The 18675-nt window shown below is 45.1% G+C and overlaps 1 protein-coding gene and 1 long non-coding RNA gene across 3 annotated transcripts in view; one reads left to right on the plus strand and one right to left on the minus strand.

The window, feature by feature from the left end:
* The window catches only part of KDM5B (lysine demethylase 5B), a 49039-nt gene extending 44574 nt beyond the window's left edge, over positions 1–4465 (minus strand). For both annotated transcript variants that reach the window (XM_081866590.1, XM_081866589.1), the window contains exon 1: positions 4243–4465. In XM_081866590.1, the coding sequence (XP_081722716.1) occupies positions 4243–4380 (138 nt within the window). In that variant the 5' untranslated portion in view covers positions 4381–4465. The remainder of the gene's footprint in view (positions 1–4242) is intronic.
* A 2818-nt stretch (positions 4466–7283) lies between these two features.
* On the plus strand, positions 7284–11430 carry LOC309344411. The gene is made up of 3 exons (XR_014157711.1): positions 7284–7451; positions 10946–11100; positions 11285–11430. It is a non-coding gene; the product is annotated as an uncharacterized lncRNA (long non-coding RNA).
* Positions 11431–18675: the final 7245 nt, after the last annotated feature.

The raw sequence follows: 18675 nt of genomic DNA on the forward strand, positions 1-18675 counted from the left end.
TTAGGAAAACGAATTCTTAGTCCAGAAAGGAGGTTTTCAGTTACATTATCAACATTACAGATAGGTAGCCGTGTTGGTCTGCCATAGTCAAAACAAAACAAATTCCTTCCAGTAGCACCTTAAAGACCAACTAAGTCAGTTCTTGGTATGAGCTTTCGTGTGCATGCACACTTCTTCAACATTGCCTTTATAGTTCTGGTGCAGATGGAAAGAAACATTTGGAGATCTGGAAGTCATTTTACCTGCCTGCTAGACATCAACACAATTACAGCTGGGAACAAGCTTTAATTTTCAGAACATCGCTTGCTACAGCACCTTTTCCAGGGAAGGCCTGGGAGTGAAGATTCATCTGCCTTCTGGATAGAGCTCCAGAGAAACAATCATCCATCCCACTTAACTTTACAGCATCTCTACAACAAGTAGGCATTTAGCAGATGGTGTCCACAAAACCCACTATCCTTTGGGTGGCATTTTGGACTGGTAATTTATGGTGTGAGCATTTCTTTTCTTTTTAAAAAATAGAAAGGTTACCACCCCATTTTTTCTTTTTTGGCTTCCTTTATCCCCCCCTCCCTCCTTGGTGTATAGGATTTTAAGTCTGTAGATTTAATTCAGTACACAAGTTGCACTAATTTCAGTGAGACTCAATTATCCGTAACAATCACCCTGATCAGAGTTAGGATCATCTAAACCCTTTGAAATCCATGGTCTTAGGCATGCCTAAGCACACAATCAGGCTGTGTGCTGGACTGCAGCCTATAATATTAAGTATTCTGAGACCAGTGCAAAAAAATCTTCGGTTTAAAAGCAGATGGAACCTACGGTCCAGAGTTTAATTTCACATCAAATACACCAATATGAGTAGCATTATTTGGCGACATTAAATTCCATGGGCATTTTGTCTTGTACATCATTATTTGTGTGCTTCATTATTCAACACCTTCATTTGAAAACATACAATTCTCACAAATGTCACTCTTTTAAAAAATATTTGTCTGCTTATATAACCAACAAAAGTTGGAGTAACAAGTTTAAAAGAAACACACTCAAAGAACATGGTGGTAGTGTGTACCTCATTCAAAATGGCAGCAGACTGCATCTTGAGTCAGAACAAAGCATTAGTGTTATGGGTTGGAGGGATTATTACATACATACAATTCTCATTGCTCCTCCCCCCCCCTTTTTTTAAAAAGCTCTTCATCAAGGCAACAGAAACAAAAGGGATGTCATTTTGTCTCTGTAGAGCTGGAAGCAAGAAAGCAGGCTCCTATAAACAATTATTTGCTACCAAGCGCTGCCAAAATTAAGTGACAAAAAAAAAACCCAGGCAAACACCCAGCAATGAATCCTTTGGAACAGAGATGGCCAACTTGTGTCCTTGAGGGTCATATTATAGTCTAGATACTAATCCATGGGCCATCAATATTTTGTGCGCTCTGACCCACTCAGGGATGAGCAGGCCCTTTTATAAATATGGTGTCACCTACCAGCAAGGATCTCAAATGTATGGGACACAATGCTTTTATATGATAAAAGGCCTGTGGTATGTGCTTCCTAAAAAAATCACCTCAAAGGGCAGCCTGGCAATACTTTACCTTTCTAGAATGCACCTAAGCTTGGTAATTTCTGTGAAATGCATGTCTCATGACTTATTTTCCTAAAAAGTAAATCTTGATTGGTAGGACCACTGGGACCAAACAATCAAGCCAGGCCATCTCAGCATTAACAACATACATAACACACACATACTTTACCTCCACCCTATTCAAAGGCGCTAAAACTACAACCAACCACCAACAATAATTTTACAAACACAGGAATTTAAAATGGATGTCATGTAGGTAGGTATGATACACAATCTTAGGTGCAGTTTTTATCTTGTTCAGCCACAGACTTTTTAATGCATACACATGTACAATTAAAACATAAAAATGAAACTGAAGAGAAACTTTAAAAGATCATATATTAAACGGAGTTACTTTCAAATCAAAAGGCTGCCCTACTTAAGTGTATATGTGAGTTCCACCCACCAATCACTCTTTGCACCCAAACCTTAGTGAAATAAATGGAATTTAACAGGAACAAAGGTTGACAAGATTTCACCTAGTAGAATAAGGAAAGTTCCTACAAGCTACTTTCTTCAGTCAAGGGTCAATCTTCAGTTATGTTTTCCAGTTAGGACTGAAAGTCATACTGAAATGTAACTGGATACAGAGAATGAATAAAATTCAAGTTTCATTGCAGAACTCAAGTTCAGCAATATGTCTGATTTATACACAGCTCCAAATTAACATTTCAAGTATTTAACTAGAATGTAAGTTGTTTGAATCCATATTTACCAATACATCTCCCTAAATGAAGATTGCCTTCTTTTTAGTGAAAGTAGTGTATACCCCTTGTAACAAACAAATCTTTGTTTCTTCAAATCCTTCCTCAATCACAGTTTACCTTTTTTAAAAAGGAAGTGCAAATAACTGGGGTAATAAAACTGAAGTAAATTATACTGAGAAACAATTTTTTAAAAACTGAATTGAGTTAGTGGCTCAAAATCACCCCTTCTATAGCCCTCTGTAGTGTCTGTTTATACTGGTAATGATGAAGACTTATCACCCTTCCCACTATGTATCGCACTCTAAAATGGTGGCCATGTCTGCCTAGGATTCTGAAAGAAAATATCTCTGAAAACTCAATGGCTTCTATTTATATATTCCCAACTTTAAAATATGGGTGCCAGTATTAAAATTAACCCAGATGGAACTAAAGTGGCCACAGAAAAGCTTTTTGTGGGTACAGAAAACATGGAAATAAGAAAATCCACAGTCCTAGCTCAACCACAATGCCAACATGGAGGGCAACACCCAAGCAGCTGTCTCAGGTTTTAACACAGTGACTGCTATAAAGTATTTCTCTTGATATTAGTAGCCCAGTCCCCAAGAATTTGACAATGCTTAAACTTTGTTAGACAAACTATGTGGAACAAACACTTATTTACCTTCAAAATACCCTACTATAAAAAAGATAAAACGGTGACAATGGCTGCCTCTTTCTAGCCATAAAAAAAATCAACTACTTCTGCTGCATTAAGTCTTTAGGAAATAAATAAATAATGTGTTCTTTCTTCACTGTAGTTGCCTGTGAGGTAAAACTTGTTCCCTCAATTTAAAAGTGGGCTTGCAAGGCAGGTTTTGAGCCTTAATAAAGTTTCTTCCACCTCCCCCTTCCTCACTCATTCTAAAAGCTACACTCTTATTACTTAACTAGCTCCTAATATGATCCTGTGCAGAGAAACAAAAGCCTCAACTGGGTCTTGAGAGGCTTTTGCCACTGGAGCTACACTAGCACGAGTTATCCCAAAGGAAGCACTTCGGGACCAACTTCCCGGTTTGATTTGGAAAACTAGCAGCTGAAGAAACGTGCCTCATTGTGTGAACGGTGTGCGTTTCTTGCTTTTTCTCTCTCTTTTTTCCAACCCGCGGGATACGACACACAAGGCAACTTTATCTGGGTCGTGGAAGAGGAGGAGATGGGGGAGACGCGGGAGTGGAAAGTGAGCCAGGGGCCAAAGTGAGAGAAGAGCCATGGGGGCGAGAGAGGGGGGGGGAGGAAAGGAGGGAGGGAGGGAGGCGAGAGAGAGAGAGAGAGAGGCAGAAAGCTCACTGGCAGCCATATTAGAGTGGGTCTCCCTCGGGGAGCCAAACCTCAAAAGTCCGCTGGGCTGAAGCGACACAAGAGGGCCATTCTGCACTCCAACCCATGACCCCATTTCTGTGGGGTAAACGCCAGCCTGGCCTCCAAAGCGAGTCCATATGGGGACAAGGACGCCTTTGAGGACTCTCTCTGAGCTCGTCCAGAAACCCAACGCTTGCCCATCATTGAAGGGTCAATGGGTGGAGGTGGGGGGCTCTTTCCCCCCATGAAGGCGTGCGGGGGGGGGAATGGAAGCCCCCCGAGACGCGCTGAAGATTAAAGGGGGGAGGGGGACCGACGGAAGATGTACAAGTTTACTTAGAGTGGGGATGTGTTAAATGATACCTGCCCCCCCCCCATGCAGGGACCGGGAGTTTTTAGGAACTTGGACGGCGGGGGGGGGGCAAAAGGCTCGAAGGGGGGAAAGAGATGTTGTTGTTGCCCCCAGACTCTGCACGCAGGCGCCCCCCCCCCCAAGTTCCTGCTCGGCCGTCTGCGGCGTCGCTGCTGGGGGGTTGAAGGCGGCGCACAGGTCGGTCGCCCAGGCTCACTCACCGGCGGCGGCCGCACCTTGCAGATCCCGGTCTGCTCGGCGATGGGCCGGATCTTGTGGATGAAGGCGAAGGGGTCGGCGAACTCCTCCCAGCTGGGCTCGAAGACGGGGCACTCGGGCGGCGGCAGGAACTCGGCCATGGTCAGCCCTGGGTCGCCGGCAGGACGGGCAGCGCCGAGTCAGGCAGCCGTTCCGAACAATCCCCCAACAGCCAAAGCGTCGCCGAGCGCCGCTGGAACGGCCTGTGTGCCTCCGCCAAAGCGAGGGCGGAGGGGAGGGGGAGAAAAAGAGTCCCGAGGAGGAGGAGGAGGCCCGGCCCTATGGAAAGTGCCTCCTGAGGGACCCGCCCGTCCGCTCCCCCACGCCACATGGGGGGCCAGCCCCTTTTCTCCGCCGCACCCCTTTGTTCGGGTTGGCTCGCGGACGCCCAACTCTCTCGTCCGAAAGAGCTTGCGCAAAACACGGGTTGCCTGCGTGCGGGCGTGCTCGCTGCTCTTTGCAGAAAGGCCTCTTCTGGGACGGCCGAGTATAGGGCCCGTCTTGGCTACGCCCACGGGGCCCATATGCGTGAAAAGTAATGGGGCTGCAGCAGGAGCAGAGAAAGTGTTGCAGCCGGGACTAGTTCAGCTGGGTTTCTTTCTCCGTCCCCCAAAGGGAATGTGTCTGTTTTGGAAAGAGGGAGCGTGTTCTCCCTACGAGGTTAGGCCTTCAGCCCCATGGTAGGCTTTCATTGTTTTGGTGGGATCGATCCAGTGTTCCAGGAGTCCATTTGGACTCCTGTTTGCTGACAAAATGGGACTGAGGAAAAAGGAGCCACCTTTGCAGTTCGCTAAGGATCTGGACGTTCTTCGCTTGGGTACCCATTATTTTGTTTCAGGGTACACAGTACACTCAACATAGTCACTCCATTTTGTTTCTCTGACAAAACCAGGAACCCCTAACAATCTTCTTCATTACATGCCTTCCACTCTAAAATCTATTTATAACTTAATTTAATCGTTTTTTCAACAATTAATAACTAATAAAATGCTTCAACTAGCTGTGCTTTAAATATCTGTTTCTGACTTACTCGGCACTTATTACGACAGAACGGTTTGTCCATAACAGGAAAATGTCCATTTTTATGTGATAACACCCAAATGTGCAAAGATTGACATTCTGATTATGAGCATATTTTCTTGCTGGTTTTAAGTGAAGTAGCTTTAATTTTGCCAGCCCGAGGCACCTTTAAAACAAAGCACAACATATTTCTGCATTTAAATTAAGTTTGTTTCACATATGGTGGGATGAAAATCACATTTTGTTTTATAAGGATGCTGTATTCTCACATTGATACTGCCAAATGATTAGCAATTACTTAATTCGGAAAAACTTTAAATGTTTTAAATGTGCTATTGTTGAAATACTTAAATATGCCTAAATATGCTTCACATGTTTAAATATGCTTCATTAGGCAGGATTCTTACATTTTTTTATAAACTTACAACAAATCCACATGTGTTTTCAGATGCAGTAGTTAATTCTACAAGAGAATAAGGCACGTGCAAGGAAGATTAGGACTCCGTGGTTTTATTTAGCCATGCATTGTTTTAAAAATACTTCATTGTAAAAATATATTAATGTGTCTCAGCAAGGTACAGTACATGAAACAAATAATAGTCTGACATTTAAAACTGAATTTGGGTTTGCTTTATATTCATACTTTATACTGTTTCATAGATAGAATTTTGGTTTCTTTATGTGCAAACCATTCCTAATTCAAAATGGAGATTGAGCCAATAGGGTTAGCAGTATGTTTTCTCTCACATTAGTTTTATTTATTTCTCATGCATTTCTAATATTACCTTTGCTTTTTTTAAATTAAACCAAATAACAGCCTGATTACGTATATTGTATGGGTAAAGCCCACCAACTTCAGTTATTTGTTTAATTTTGTAACTTCCCATAACCCAATTATTTCTTGATCTTGACTTCTAAAGCTAGAGCTTTCCAAATTGTGTGTTGCAAAACGTTAGTGTGTTGGCTGCAGTGTGTAGGTGTGTCCGCACAAACGCTCCCAGTGCTTCTGCTGGGGCTGGAAAGGGGTTAGTTTAACCTCAGGTTTGCTAGGAAAACTGGATCACTGTTTCTCTAAATGATGCATGTCTAAGAAGTGTATCACCAACATGAAAAATTGGGGAAGTTCTGTCTAAAGCAATGATCAAAATCAGGTGGTTTTGTATTGCTTCCAAGAGAATGCTTAAGGCTGCAATTATAACTTATTTACTTGGGAGTAATCCCCATTTAACTCAGTAGGACTTCCTTCTGGGTATATACGTTTATGCTTGCATTTTAGCTCTAATAGTGGGGTGGGGGAGGATACCATGTGCACTGAGGGAAGTTTATTGTGTGGCTTGTACATTTTAAGTCATGCACAGATTATACATTTGATCACCATAGTCAACATCACAGGATATAAATTGTGGGTGGCCTTTCAAGTAGGTATGGATCATTTTTTAGTACCATGCATTTTGTTACAAGACTGCAATCTTTAGTCCATTTCCTTCAGAGTAATACTGCTGTTTTAAATTTAGAACTAATGAGGAATGAAATGATACATATAATCTATCCCGTGTGTGTGTGTGTGTGTGTGAGAGAGAGAGAGAGAGAGAGGACTCCAGTATTAAACCACAAGAATTATTTTATCCCTAAAATATTATGTTCTGTATAAGTTAATGGCTCCTCAACCAGAAGATAGAGGCCTTTTTCCAAACTTCTTATTAAATCAAGTAGAGCAAGAGTACCGCAGGATTGGCACAATCTCCTCGTTTAGTCCTGTTGTGCAAAACTTTAGGATTTGTCTTTGTGGCGTGGGGGTGGGGACGTACAACGTGACTGCTGCAATGACAGATTCCCTTCAGTTTCGCCAGCAACAGGGGGATCACTAGAGGCCTCTAAGCTAATGAGCTCCATGCAGAGAACGCCAACCACATGGGTCTCTACTCTCTAATCCACCTTCTTCGCCTTTATGATCTATGTTTACATGTGCGGAGGGATCCTTCACAGCTGACAGCCACCTCAGTGCCGGCACTTCTTTTTTTAAAGAGCCTCTCTATTCTCTGGGATAGGCCAGGGCTTGGGGGGACGTCAGAGGGGGAGGGAGGCCGAGCTGTTTCATTGTCCGCGCCTGGCTCTGTGCAGTGGGGAAGCCTTCCCTTTCCAGTGCAAAGCAGTGCGTGGGGCAAAGGGGGGGGGGGACCGCACTGTAACGCTGCTATCCCCGTCGCTTCCTAGCTCTCATACAAGACGTGGAGGCCCCTTGGTTCAGAGGGGACTGTAGGCAGATCACTGGAGTCCCCAGGACAATGGGAATTGATGGTTGGATGGGAGGAAGGGGGCGGGGGGGCATTGCTCGGCGCAACTATCGTACAATCCTACCACCCCACTGAGCTCAAGAGCATTTATTCTCCAGCGTAAGGCTGCAGCCTTAACGTCTAGGCTATTTTGATAAACGGTGCCACGCTTCAGGGGGAGGGGCGGTGATCCACCGGGGAGCTGGCAGTTGTTAACAGTGCTCCGCCCACTGATCTGTTCTCCCTGCTGGGGCTCCCCCCCCCCCAAAAAAGGTAGCTTTGTCGCTGCTCCTCTCCCCACACCGGGCCACAACCTTTCCCCTCCCCGCCCCATACATTCTCCATGAGATGAACTGACACCGTCACCCCCGCCCCCCGTTTTATAATCCTTCCTTCCCCAGCAGAACCCCTTCGCTTCCAGCAAAGACCGGGCTCCCTTCCAAGGGGGTGGGGGAGATATTGGAACTGTTCCAAAAGTTGTGCACAAAAGAGGTTCCTCCTCTTCTCGCCCCCCCCATCCCCAAATGGAGCCACTGACAAAGGTTGCTGAGGGGGTCCGCTCCAGACCTCCTCCTTCAGCACCCATGGTGTGTCCTCAGAGGTGGGCGGGGGCGGAGGTGGCTGTACTGTTTCCTACCCTTAAGAGAAAACAGATCAAGCCATCTTCTCAATAGTACCCCAACACACACACACTCCAAATCTGGAGACGCCCATTGTAATCTCTTCCCACCCTGAACTCCTTAGTAGTTATGCCTCCCTCCTTTAGTATTGCACAAAGCTCATGGGTTCCGCTACCTACCCCACACCTACCCCTGTATCACTTCCAGCAATCCTGCAGCAGCTGTCCCAACCCTCCGGATGAGTATCGCTCCCCCCTTGTGTAGTCTTCCATGCTACTCTAATCCTGCCTCCGCACCCCCAATTTCATTACTGGGAGAGGGTGAGGATCTTGGGGTTCGGCCGGGCGATCCTGGGGGGTGAGCAGCCCTAAAGGCGTGCAGGTTAGCAAACAGACACCCCCTCGGGCCCCTACTCCGGCCACTGCCCCCGTCGAGGCCGCTGAAGAGGACAAAGGGAAGGGGCAAGCCCCCTCTGGTGTCAGCTTCTCCAAGGGAGGCGCAACCCACCCCGGACGCAGCCAGGCCCCCTCCCCACCCCCTCCGCATCTGGCAGGGGTCTGCCTTATGGAGGCCGGCGAGGGGAGTCGAAGGAAGCGCCTCCATTGGTGAAGAAACACATCGAGCATTATTACCAAAGGGAGGGAGGGCGTGTTGGGCTGGCGGGGGGGCATGAGGCTCCCCTCGGGGGTCGCTCCAGCAAAGTGGGATGGTGGAGCCAAAAAGCCGATCGACAAGGCAGCCACCCCACCGCACCCCACGGAGGTGGCTCCCCATTGAGGAACTCTCTAGGACCCAGGGGAGCAGCCGGCGCTGCACGTAGCACACGTGTATTCGCTCCCGCATTTCTGGGCCAGCCTGCTCCTCCTCCCTCCACACCCCCCCCCCGCCGCCGTCCAACCTTGCAGCCATCACTCCTCTTTCTCCGCGGTCCTGACACCGCCCCCTCTATTATCCCGACTTCTCCATTGCCCCGCGCCCTTCTCTAAGTATGCGCTAGGCAACTTCTCCAGCATAGCAACAGCTTAAGGGGAGCCTTTGCCGTCGAGCCACATGGGATCAGGTCTTTTAACTTACAGCGCCACCCTGAATTTCGAGGGGACGTCGTTTCTACACTGCGGGGCCGGGTTTGCCAGCTCTAAAGCGTGGGCCTTTTATCCTCGCGGGTCATCTTCGCGAGGAAGTTACGGAGTTACGGAAAGCAAGGCGTTGCCCCACCTCCCAGTACACGCTGTGGGTGAAGTTCAGCACAGCTGTAATCTAAGTTAGTTGCTGTGTCTACAGAATCAGGGAGTGGTTTGTTTTTATGATGGATAAATAAAAAAATTAGCAAAAAGGGCATGTGTGTATTAAAAGCTACAGTGGAGCACAATCCTTTGTATGTTTGCTCAGAAGTAAGGGCCATTATGCCCGAAAGTAAGGCCCAGGTAACAGCACAATTCTAACCACAGAAGCCAATGCTAATGATTTCAGTGTGGCTTATTTCCAAGTGAGAATGCACAGAATTAAACAGATGTAAAGAAAGCTTTCATCAAATGCATTATGCTAAGAAGGCTTTTGTATGATCATGATAAAGGTCAAATATATGTGCCTGCATTAAAAACAAATCCACAGCCTTAAAATCCTATTCCTCCTCTGTAGACCTTATACTGATCCAATGCTCAGCACTTCTGTATACAATATTTAATGCTACTTGATATTTGGCATTCAATATTTATCCGTTAAGATATTTTAGGCTGTCTTTTAGGACTAGGATCCTGACAAGGCAACTTCCATTAGACAAATACAGAATCATATTTGATAAAAATACAAAACCACCATAGAACATCTAAAAGCAATAGAAAAGCCGCAGAAAAAGCAGCAGAAATAACTGTAATAGAGCAACAAAGCAAAATCGGCCACTCTTGAAAGGGGTAAAGTAGGATTAAGGAACCAATCAAGAAACATTGTCTGCATTGCCAGTAAAAAAAAGCATGCAGCCCACAGTCTAAAGCACACACGTTTTGAAATAAAATTTCAAAATCAAAGCTGAATTTTTAAATTTCAACAGCCATTGACATCTTGAGAAATTCTGTTTCAGCTCTCTTGCAAACATCTTCCCAGCTGACTCCAAGGCTTGAATAATTCCAAGGCAATCTCCTCCTGCAATAAAAAAACATAGCAAAAAGAAACGACCAACATATTCTTGATAATCCACTTCCCCCACTGACTGGTTCCCTACAACTCCTATATAATGGACCAGAATGGCCTTCAAATTCTAGCCAGACTTCTTCACTCTGTTCTGTGTCCTTAGACCAGAACATTATGGGGAACATAAGTAAAAGGGGGCAGAGCAATGGATACAACTCTTAGCTTTACACAAAAGGCTAAATGCCAACCACTAAAAAATCAATGTGTCTCTACATACATCTCTCCACCTGTCCCATTTTGCTGCCTGAAGCGAAACAGAAAGATGCCACCTCCTGTCAAGGTCATGCTTACTGAGGTTAAGCAGCAGTGTCTTCTGGTGAGATCTTGTGAGGTGGTAGGCAAGGAGTTTGCAGTCATGCCACCCACAGGATTCCGTCGCCCGAGGCGGCTGCTTCAGTCTTCCTCATGGGCAGGCCAGTCTTGCCATCTACACATGCAAGAGGCATTATCACAGTTCACGGACACATTCCATCCAAGTTAAAGCACGCAAAAAGGGCCAAAAGGGCGGCCAGTGAATGTCTGACATTATTTTATTACATTTCTATCCCACCTTTCTTCCATTACAGAAATCGCAGCAACGTAATGGGATTCGCAGGCAGTCTCCTATCCAGGCCACAGTTAGATCTCACCAGACTGAGATGTGCAAAATATCACTAAAGAGGCTGTGCCATATGCCTTCAGACCAAATCCTGAAAGGATGCTGGGTATTCAGAGTAAAATGGTGTGATCATTTTATCTATATATAGATATTGGTTCCCCCAAGCCTACATGCCTACTCATAATCTCACACTCATGTGTGGATGGTGCTATTTTGGCTACTACATAAAGATCCATCCTTGGAGGACAAATTTATGCATAGAATCTGAAACCAAACCGAAAATAATCCAATCTTGATTTCTTTGCAGATTTGGGACTAGCAACGGCCAGGCAACAAGAATCCACAGGAAACCATTTGTAGTGTTTATAGTAAAATGACGATTTCTGGCAAACTAGCCAACTCATCATATAAACTCCTCATATACCAGATCTGTTCTTATTCACATGTTCCACTAGATGGCAACATATAAAACAGGATGCATTTGCCTCTAATGGTCAAAAGATAGGACACAAAAAGTTTGCTTGGAATACAGGCCAGCACAAAGCAAGCTGAGTGACAAATGGAATGGGATGTTAGGCAGTGAGAGTTTGCTCTCTGTCTCTCACACACAAACACAGCAGCCTCAGATTGGGGAAGAAAGAATATTCAATGGCAATAAGAAACAAACATCTAAGAATCAAACAAGCCACACATACAGACAACATCCTCTTTCACATGCTTTTATCAGGACTTGGATTTGTGGAGGGAGTTTTTATCGGCAGCCAGATATGTATCTACCCTGGCAGGACACAAGATTCTCTTTAAAGCTCCTGCCATCTGCAACAAGCTATGCAAACACATCTATATTTCTGTTCTGATATCTCTCTTGTAACAGCTCAAATAATCTTCCCCTTAAAGTGGTCTCTGCTTAAGAGAGGGATAGGTTATCTCTTAGGAAAGTTTTTGAATGTCTGGAACTTATTTTCTGGCTGTGTGATTCAAGGAATTTATTTCCTTTTCTCATTCTATGATTCCCATAATGCTTGTTCTGCTTTGGCGGAAAGGTGTATAAGTGTGGCAAATAAATAATCTCAACATCTTAAATGCTGCACTATAAATATTAGTTTTTAATATGTATTGCATTTCTATTTATTTATTTTTTGGCAAGGGGGTTGGTAGTTATTGTAGAGAAAACAGACATGACATACACAATGTAGGTTTGCCAATTAACCAGAAAAGAGCAGCCAGGGTTGCATGTGTACTTTCAACAGCAGCCTGTTCTGTTAAAACCAGCAGGTGAAAGTTTTACATGGGCCCAGCCAGCACAGCTGATGGGAGCTGTGGTTCAAAACATCTGGAGAGCACCAACTTGGAGAAGGCTGTGAGATAGCAATTAATTCCAGTAACCAAGTATCTCCCTTCTGCAAACCCCTATGCTGTGTACAAAGAAAAAGAGGCCAGATCTCACATAGTATTCCACAAATATCTCTGCAATATAGAAAGATTGAGATGTACCTTTACACAACTAAGAAAACACGCATTTTGTGGCTACTTAAATTTGTGACTGCATGTATGATGCTTTATATGGGAGAAGTCTGTTTGTAGCCAGTTAAATTACCAAGTAGTTCCATCAACTGCATGTCTCTACACCAGTGTTTTTCAACCACTGTTCCGCGGCACACTAGTGTGCCGCGAGATGTTGCCTGGTGTGCCGTGGGAAAAATTGAAAAATTCGAAAGATTTAAAAATAAAGTATTTTATAATTTTTCATATTTCTGTTTACTTACTATTTCATAATAAAGTAATTATAAAATACTTTCTTTGTGTTTATTTGATTCCTATTCAAGAGAATTACTTTATATATAGTCAATATAGGCACAGAGTTAAATTTTTTAACATTTTCTAATGGTGGTGTGCCTCGTGATTTTTTTCATGAAACAAGTGTGCCTTTGCCCAGAAAAGGTTGAAAAACACTGCTCTACACATCATAAGAGACTGTTTGCATTGGCTTTGTGATGGCAAGTAGCTGATTTATCCAGCAACCATCAGAAAATAAAATGCTTGTTAAGCAGAGCAGCCTTCATGCAGGAAGTTCAACCAACTACCAAGTAGCTGATTGTTTGTATGAATGGAACCCAGTTATCTGAGACCAAACATCAAAAGTATTCTCTCTGTCCACTTGGGGGCTTAAATAAATTTGCAAGTAAGGGCATTCAATTGCCACAATGCACATGGAATTTTAGAAAACTCATTCTGCCAAATAGCCTCCTGGGAACAAATTAATTTAGAAATGAAGAGCATCTGTTTCTGATCAGGCCAGACCAGTTTTGCTAGGCACACAACCTACCTACACATACCTTTTCCCACATAGCACTGAGTCATCAGCTGTGGCATAAGTTTCCCTTGTACTTTCACCATCTATCATACGGAATGGCAGTTAACAGCTTTCATTTCAGACTTTGCACCTCAACAGGACCTCAGCTTTTAACTTCTAAAAGGACTGGATGAGTTTTATCTAGAAGCATAATCTGTAATTGTTGCACAGTGCACTGATACCTCCCTGGCACCTTCAAAGTCTGCAAACCCCAAACATAGATAGCATCCAGAGACTTCACAACCAACCAAAGAGCCATGAGCCATGGCAAGACATACTATTGAGACTGGTGTTAACCACTGGTGGAGGAACAGGGGTGGGGGGGGAGCACACCGCCCCCGGTGGCACGATCCCGGTGGGGTACCATCATAGCTGCCCCCCACCCATGCTGGGCGCCATGCCCTGCAGGCAGCACGCCACACCACCAGGACACATGACACGCCCCTGCAGGTAGTGTTCTATGCCCCCGGGGATGCACACCAGCCACGCCCCTGCCTGCTCTCCTCCCCTTTCTCTGGAGCTTGAAGCTCCACCACTGGTGTTAACACCCATATTAACCTCTGGCAGAAACCATTGCTCTGGCCCAATCACAGCTGAGCTGGTAGTTGGTCCCCTAATAGCTGATTGTGGATCACAAGGCGGCTTGTGGTCAGAGTTTGTCTGCTTGCATTGCTTTCTGAGGAGGTTGATTGCACTGCGCCAATTCAACAGTTTCTACAGGCAGCACTTTAGGCACGCTGTCTTCAGTTTAAGGCAGCTGAAATTATTTTTTGGCCACTCATTTCTCTCCTCCTCTTTTTTCTTTAAGGCTGCTGCAGCTTCAGATGTGCATTAATGAAACATGTATGCTGCATAATTCAATGCATACACGCACATGAAGAAAGAGGATTTCTCATTCCCCTCTGTAAACTGATGTAGTCCCACTGAATGAGGATCAAGAGCCAAAACTGGCTTCTGGCCTTGTACTAGAGCAGCCTTTCTCAACCCGTGGGTCCCCAGATGTTGTTGAACTACAACTCCCATCACCCCTAGCTAGCAAGGCCAGAGCCCAGGAATGATGGGAGTTGTAGTCCAACAACATATGAAGACCCACAGGTTGAGAACCACTGTACTAGAGCTTAACTGGGTGCTGGATCCCCCCCCAATGTATTAAAAGGTCTGGATGCATTAAGAGGTAGACAGCAAGTGCAGAGATGCAAAAAGAGAGCCAGTGTGAAGTAATGGCTAAAGTGTTTTACTTAGGCAAGGGTGACCCAGCTTCACATTTCTTCTCAGTCACAGAGCTCATGTAGTGCCCTTGGGCCAGTCACTCTGGCTAATGGACTCCAGAGGGTTATTGTTGTGGGGAGCAATGTGGAAATATCATCTTCTTCTTGTTTGGCGATCACTCATAGCCGAGTAAGATTGTCTTCCATAAACACGGTTTTAACAGTGAGTCCATCAGTGACTGTGGAGGCCAGTTCTGGATCCCTGCACTCCTTGGAGTAAGAGGATAAAAAAAAAAGGGAGGCTCACAGGTTCACCAACCCTGCTTTAGTCATTTGTATGGCAAGAAGGATTAAGTTTGCAGTTTCCTTTCCTTCCCCCTTCTAGTTCAAATTCAGTTTCTTTGTTAAGCTCTGACGACTGATGTTTAATATGCTGGTCTGGGATTCTAGACCTTCAAAGGAACCTAGTTGCAGCCATCTATCACCACGGCACGAAACTCTCTTGAATTAATGTGGGCGACAAGAAACCAGACCACATGGGTCATGGAACAAGAAGCAACAGCGGCAAAAAAAGACTTGTCGGGAAATGATCAACACAGGAAGGAAGTCCTATCATGCTTTTGGCAGCAGTCTGTAAACAGTTATAAAAACCAACACAAAACAATGTCCAAAAGGGCCTCCAGTGTGAGTATTTGTGTGTTTTAAAAAGTATCAACGTTTCTAAAACAACAGTCATTACTTTTTGGAAGTAATAATTGGGCTTCAGGTTTGCTTCAGCTTTAGCCAGATTTTGAAGCTGTAAGGATCACCACTATACACCTTTCCCTGGGAGGAACCCCACACGGTGGCACATACTTCTGTGTAGACGTGCCGAAATCTACACTGTTACTACATACTACTATCAGTATGTGGATGATACCCAGCGCTATGCCTCTTTCAAATTGGAACCAGTGAAGGCAGTGAAGGTCCTGTGTGAGTGTCTGGAGGTGGTTGGAGGATGGATGGCAGCTAACAGATTGAGGTTGAATCCTGACAAGACAGAAGTAGTATTTTGGGGGGACAGGAGGCAGGCGGGTGTGGAGGACTCCCTGTTCCTGAATGGGGCAACTGTGCCCCTGAAGGACCAGGTGCTCAGCCTAGGAGTCATTTTGGACTCACAGCTGTTCATGGAGGCACAGGTCAATTATGTGTCCAGGGCAGCTGTCTACCAGCTCCATCTGATATGCAGGTAGAGACCCTACCTGCCCGCAGACTGTCTCACCAGAGTGGTGCATGCTCTAGTTATCTCCCGCTTGGACTACTGCAACACGCTCTACGTGGGGCTACCTTTGAAGGTGACCCGGAATCTACAGCTAATCCAGAATGCAGCAGCCAGACTGGTGACTGGGAGCAGCCACTGAGACCACATAACTCCGGTCTTGAAAGACCTATATTGGCTCCCAGTTCATTTCCGAGCACAATTCATAGTGTTGGTGTTCACCTTTAAAGCCCTAAATGGCCTCGGCCCAGTATACCTGAAGGAGCATCTCCACCCCCATTGTTCTGCCCGGACACTGATATCCAGTGCTGAGGGCCTTCTGGTAGTTCCCTCACTCTGAGAAGCCAAGTTACAGGGAACCAGGCAGAGGGCTTTCTTGGTAGTGGTGCCTGCACTGTGGAATGCCCTCTCATCAGATGTCAAAGAGATAAACAACTATCTGACGTTTAGAAGACATCTGAAGGCAGCCCTGTTTAGGGAGGTTTTTAATGACTGGTGTTTTAGTGTGTTTTTAATCTTTGTTGGAAGCCGCCCAGAGTGGCTGGGGAAGCCCAGTCAGATGGGTGGGGTACAATTATTATTATTACAAACATAGGCCCTAGGACAGGGTGGGCAGCTTGCAACATGTGGCCTAGTTTCGTAGAGTTTGTATTTGATATTCCGCTTTATCACTACCCTAAGGAGTCTCTAAGCGGCTAACAATCTCCTTTCCCTTCCTCCCCCACAACAAACACTCTGTGAGGTGAGTGAGGCTGAGAGACTTCAGAGAAGTGTGGCTAGCCCAAGGTCACCCAGCAGCTGCATGTGGAGGAGCAGAGACACGAACCCAGTTCACCAGATTACGAGTCCACCGCTCTTAACCACTATACCACACTGGCCTCAAATAGGGCTGGAGTGGTGGTGGTGAGCAGGGGCCAAGGCAAGGGTGCCAGAGTATGCCAATGGGCAGCAGTCTGGAGAATATCAAAAGCCAGGAACAAGAGTCCAGTGTCAGATGACTTACCAGGATCCAAAAGTGATCAAGTGGCTGAGCTGGAAAACAAAGTAAGGAATGCTGAAGAAAAATCAGGATCAGAGATCAAACCACAAGACAGCAGGACTCTGCTAGAGCAGCATGGTGAGAAATGTAGGACATGCTAGAGCTCTGGTAGGCCTTGTTCAAGAAGGAACATAACAGTGGCCTTACTGTGGCCAACTTGATGCCTACAGGTCACAAGCAGGGCTTCCCATGAGCTAATCCAACTGGAAAAAGAAGTCCTTTGGCTCCTCTTAGGCTGGAAAGAGTCTAATGGGAAGCCTGGGCTGAGAGAACCAGGTCAGAACTAGAAGATTCTTCTCAAAGAGGCTCATGCAGCTCACCACATAGGGCAGTGGCCAGCAGTTATTGAGAGAAGGGGTTGGCTGGCTTCCCTTTTGCTCTGACCCCACTTTTTTTTTTGCTTAGGACCCACCTACTCAGTGTTGGATTTCTATTCCTTTCACCGTGCAGATAGTGTGTAGGATTGGCTCATCACATGTCTGTGTTATGCATTCCAGCACCAATTGTTGGAATCAGCGGAACGGATGTTTACTGTACTGTTTCCATTTGTTTTTGCTTTCACTTCTGACTTCTCTCTGAGGAAGATGAGTGAGAGAGAGGAGACATGTTTTTCTTTTGTTCTGCATAATGCTTAATACAGTAGCTTTTAGTGCTCACAACTCCAGCCTAGCTGTCTGCGTTTATCTCTGCTGGACTCTGAATATGTGCTCAGTGTCTCCAGGACTTGAGTCGTTATAAATCGTCAGGGAAGGCTGTAGAAACTTCCTAGAGCTGAATGCTGAACGCTGAAGGGAGAGTCAGGCTGGAAACGTTCCTGTCGTATGCCTGGGGGTCATCCTAGCCCCCAGCTGACCCAACACTGAGTCCCAGCATGCTTTACTTTACAGTGGTACCTCGGGTTAAGAATTTAATTCGTTCTGGAGGTCTGTACTTAACCTGAAACTGTTCTTAACCTGAGGTACCACTTTAGCTAATGGGGCTGCACGATTTCTGCTCTCATCCTGAAGGAAAGTTCTTAACCCGAGGTACTATTTCTGGGTTAGCAGAGTCTGTAACCTGAAGCGTCTGTAACCTGAGGTACCACTGTATTGACAAGTGTATTGCCATATAAAGTAATTTAGGGATATCATGCCTCTTTGATCTGCAAGGTTTAAGAACAGGATCCTGCAGTATATGCCAATTTAATCTAGGCAGACTGTTTTGCCAAAGTATTTCCTATGAAGGCATCAATGCTCCCTGTGACAGAGAAGTATCTCTCCCCATAAAATAAGCTAAAGGAAAAATAAAGATGCCTACAAAATTACTACAATCATGAACTCCCCATAGCTTTCTGCAAAATGTCTGTTACTGGTAGTCAAGGCCAAACATACAAGACTAAACATACATCAAACCCATTCTGTTCCATGCCTCCACTGAAGCTTGGGCAAATAAGAGCATGACCTATTTTCGGGAGTCTTAAGCTTTTTTCTTTTTGTGCCAGGAACAGCATGTGACTGGAAAGTGACATATTAAAAAAGGCCTTGCCTGCTTTAGGCAATGACAGAAAATTATAAACAGGGAACTCAGACTGTACCCACACCATCACATCATAGCTCTGTGAAATGTGGAAATATAAATACACACCAATAGCATGATGTGTTTACAAAAGTAGATCTGATCAGAAATTTAGTTTTCTCCTCCCACAACCCCCATTAACAAATAGTTTTTAAAATATTCCATATTTTTTAACATCAGGAATTGGTTAGCAATAGTAACAAATACCAAATTTATTACATTTCTGGCACATTGCCAAACAGTAACCAGTGGCAGAACTCCACTATTTAAGTGATCTAGTAAATAT

Source organism: Podarcis erhardii (genome assembly GCF_964252035.2).
Source record: "Podarcis erhardii genome assembly, chromosome: 6".
NCBI classification, from domain to species: domain Eukaryota; kingdom Metazoa; phylum Chordata; class Lepidosauria; order Squamata; family Lacertidae; genus Podarcis; species Podarcis erhardii.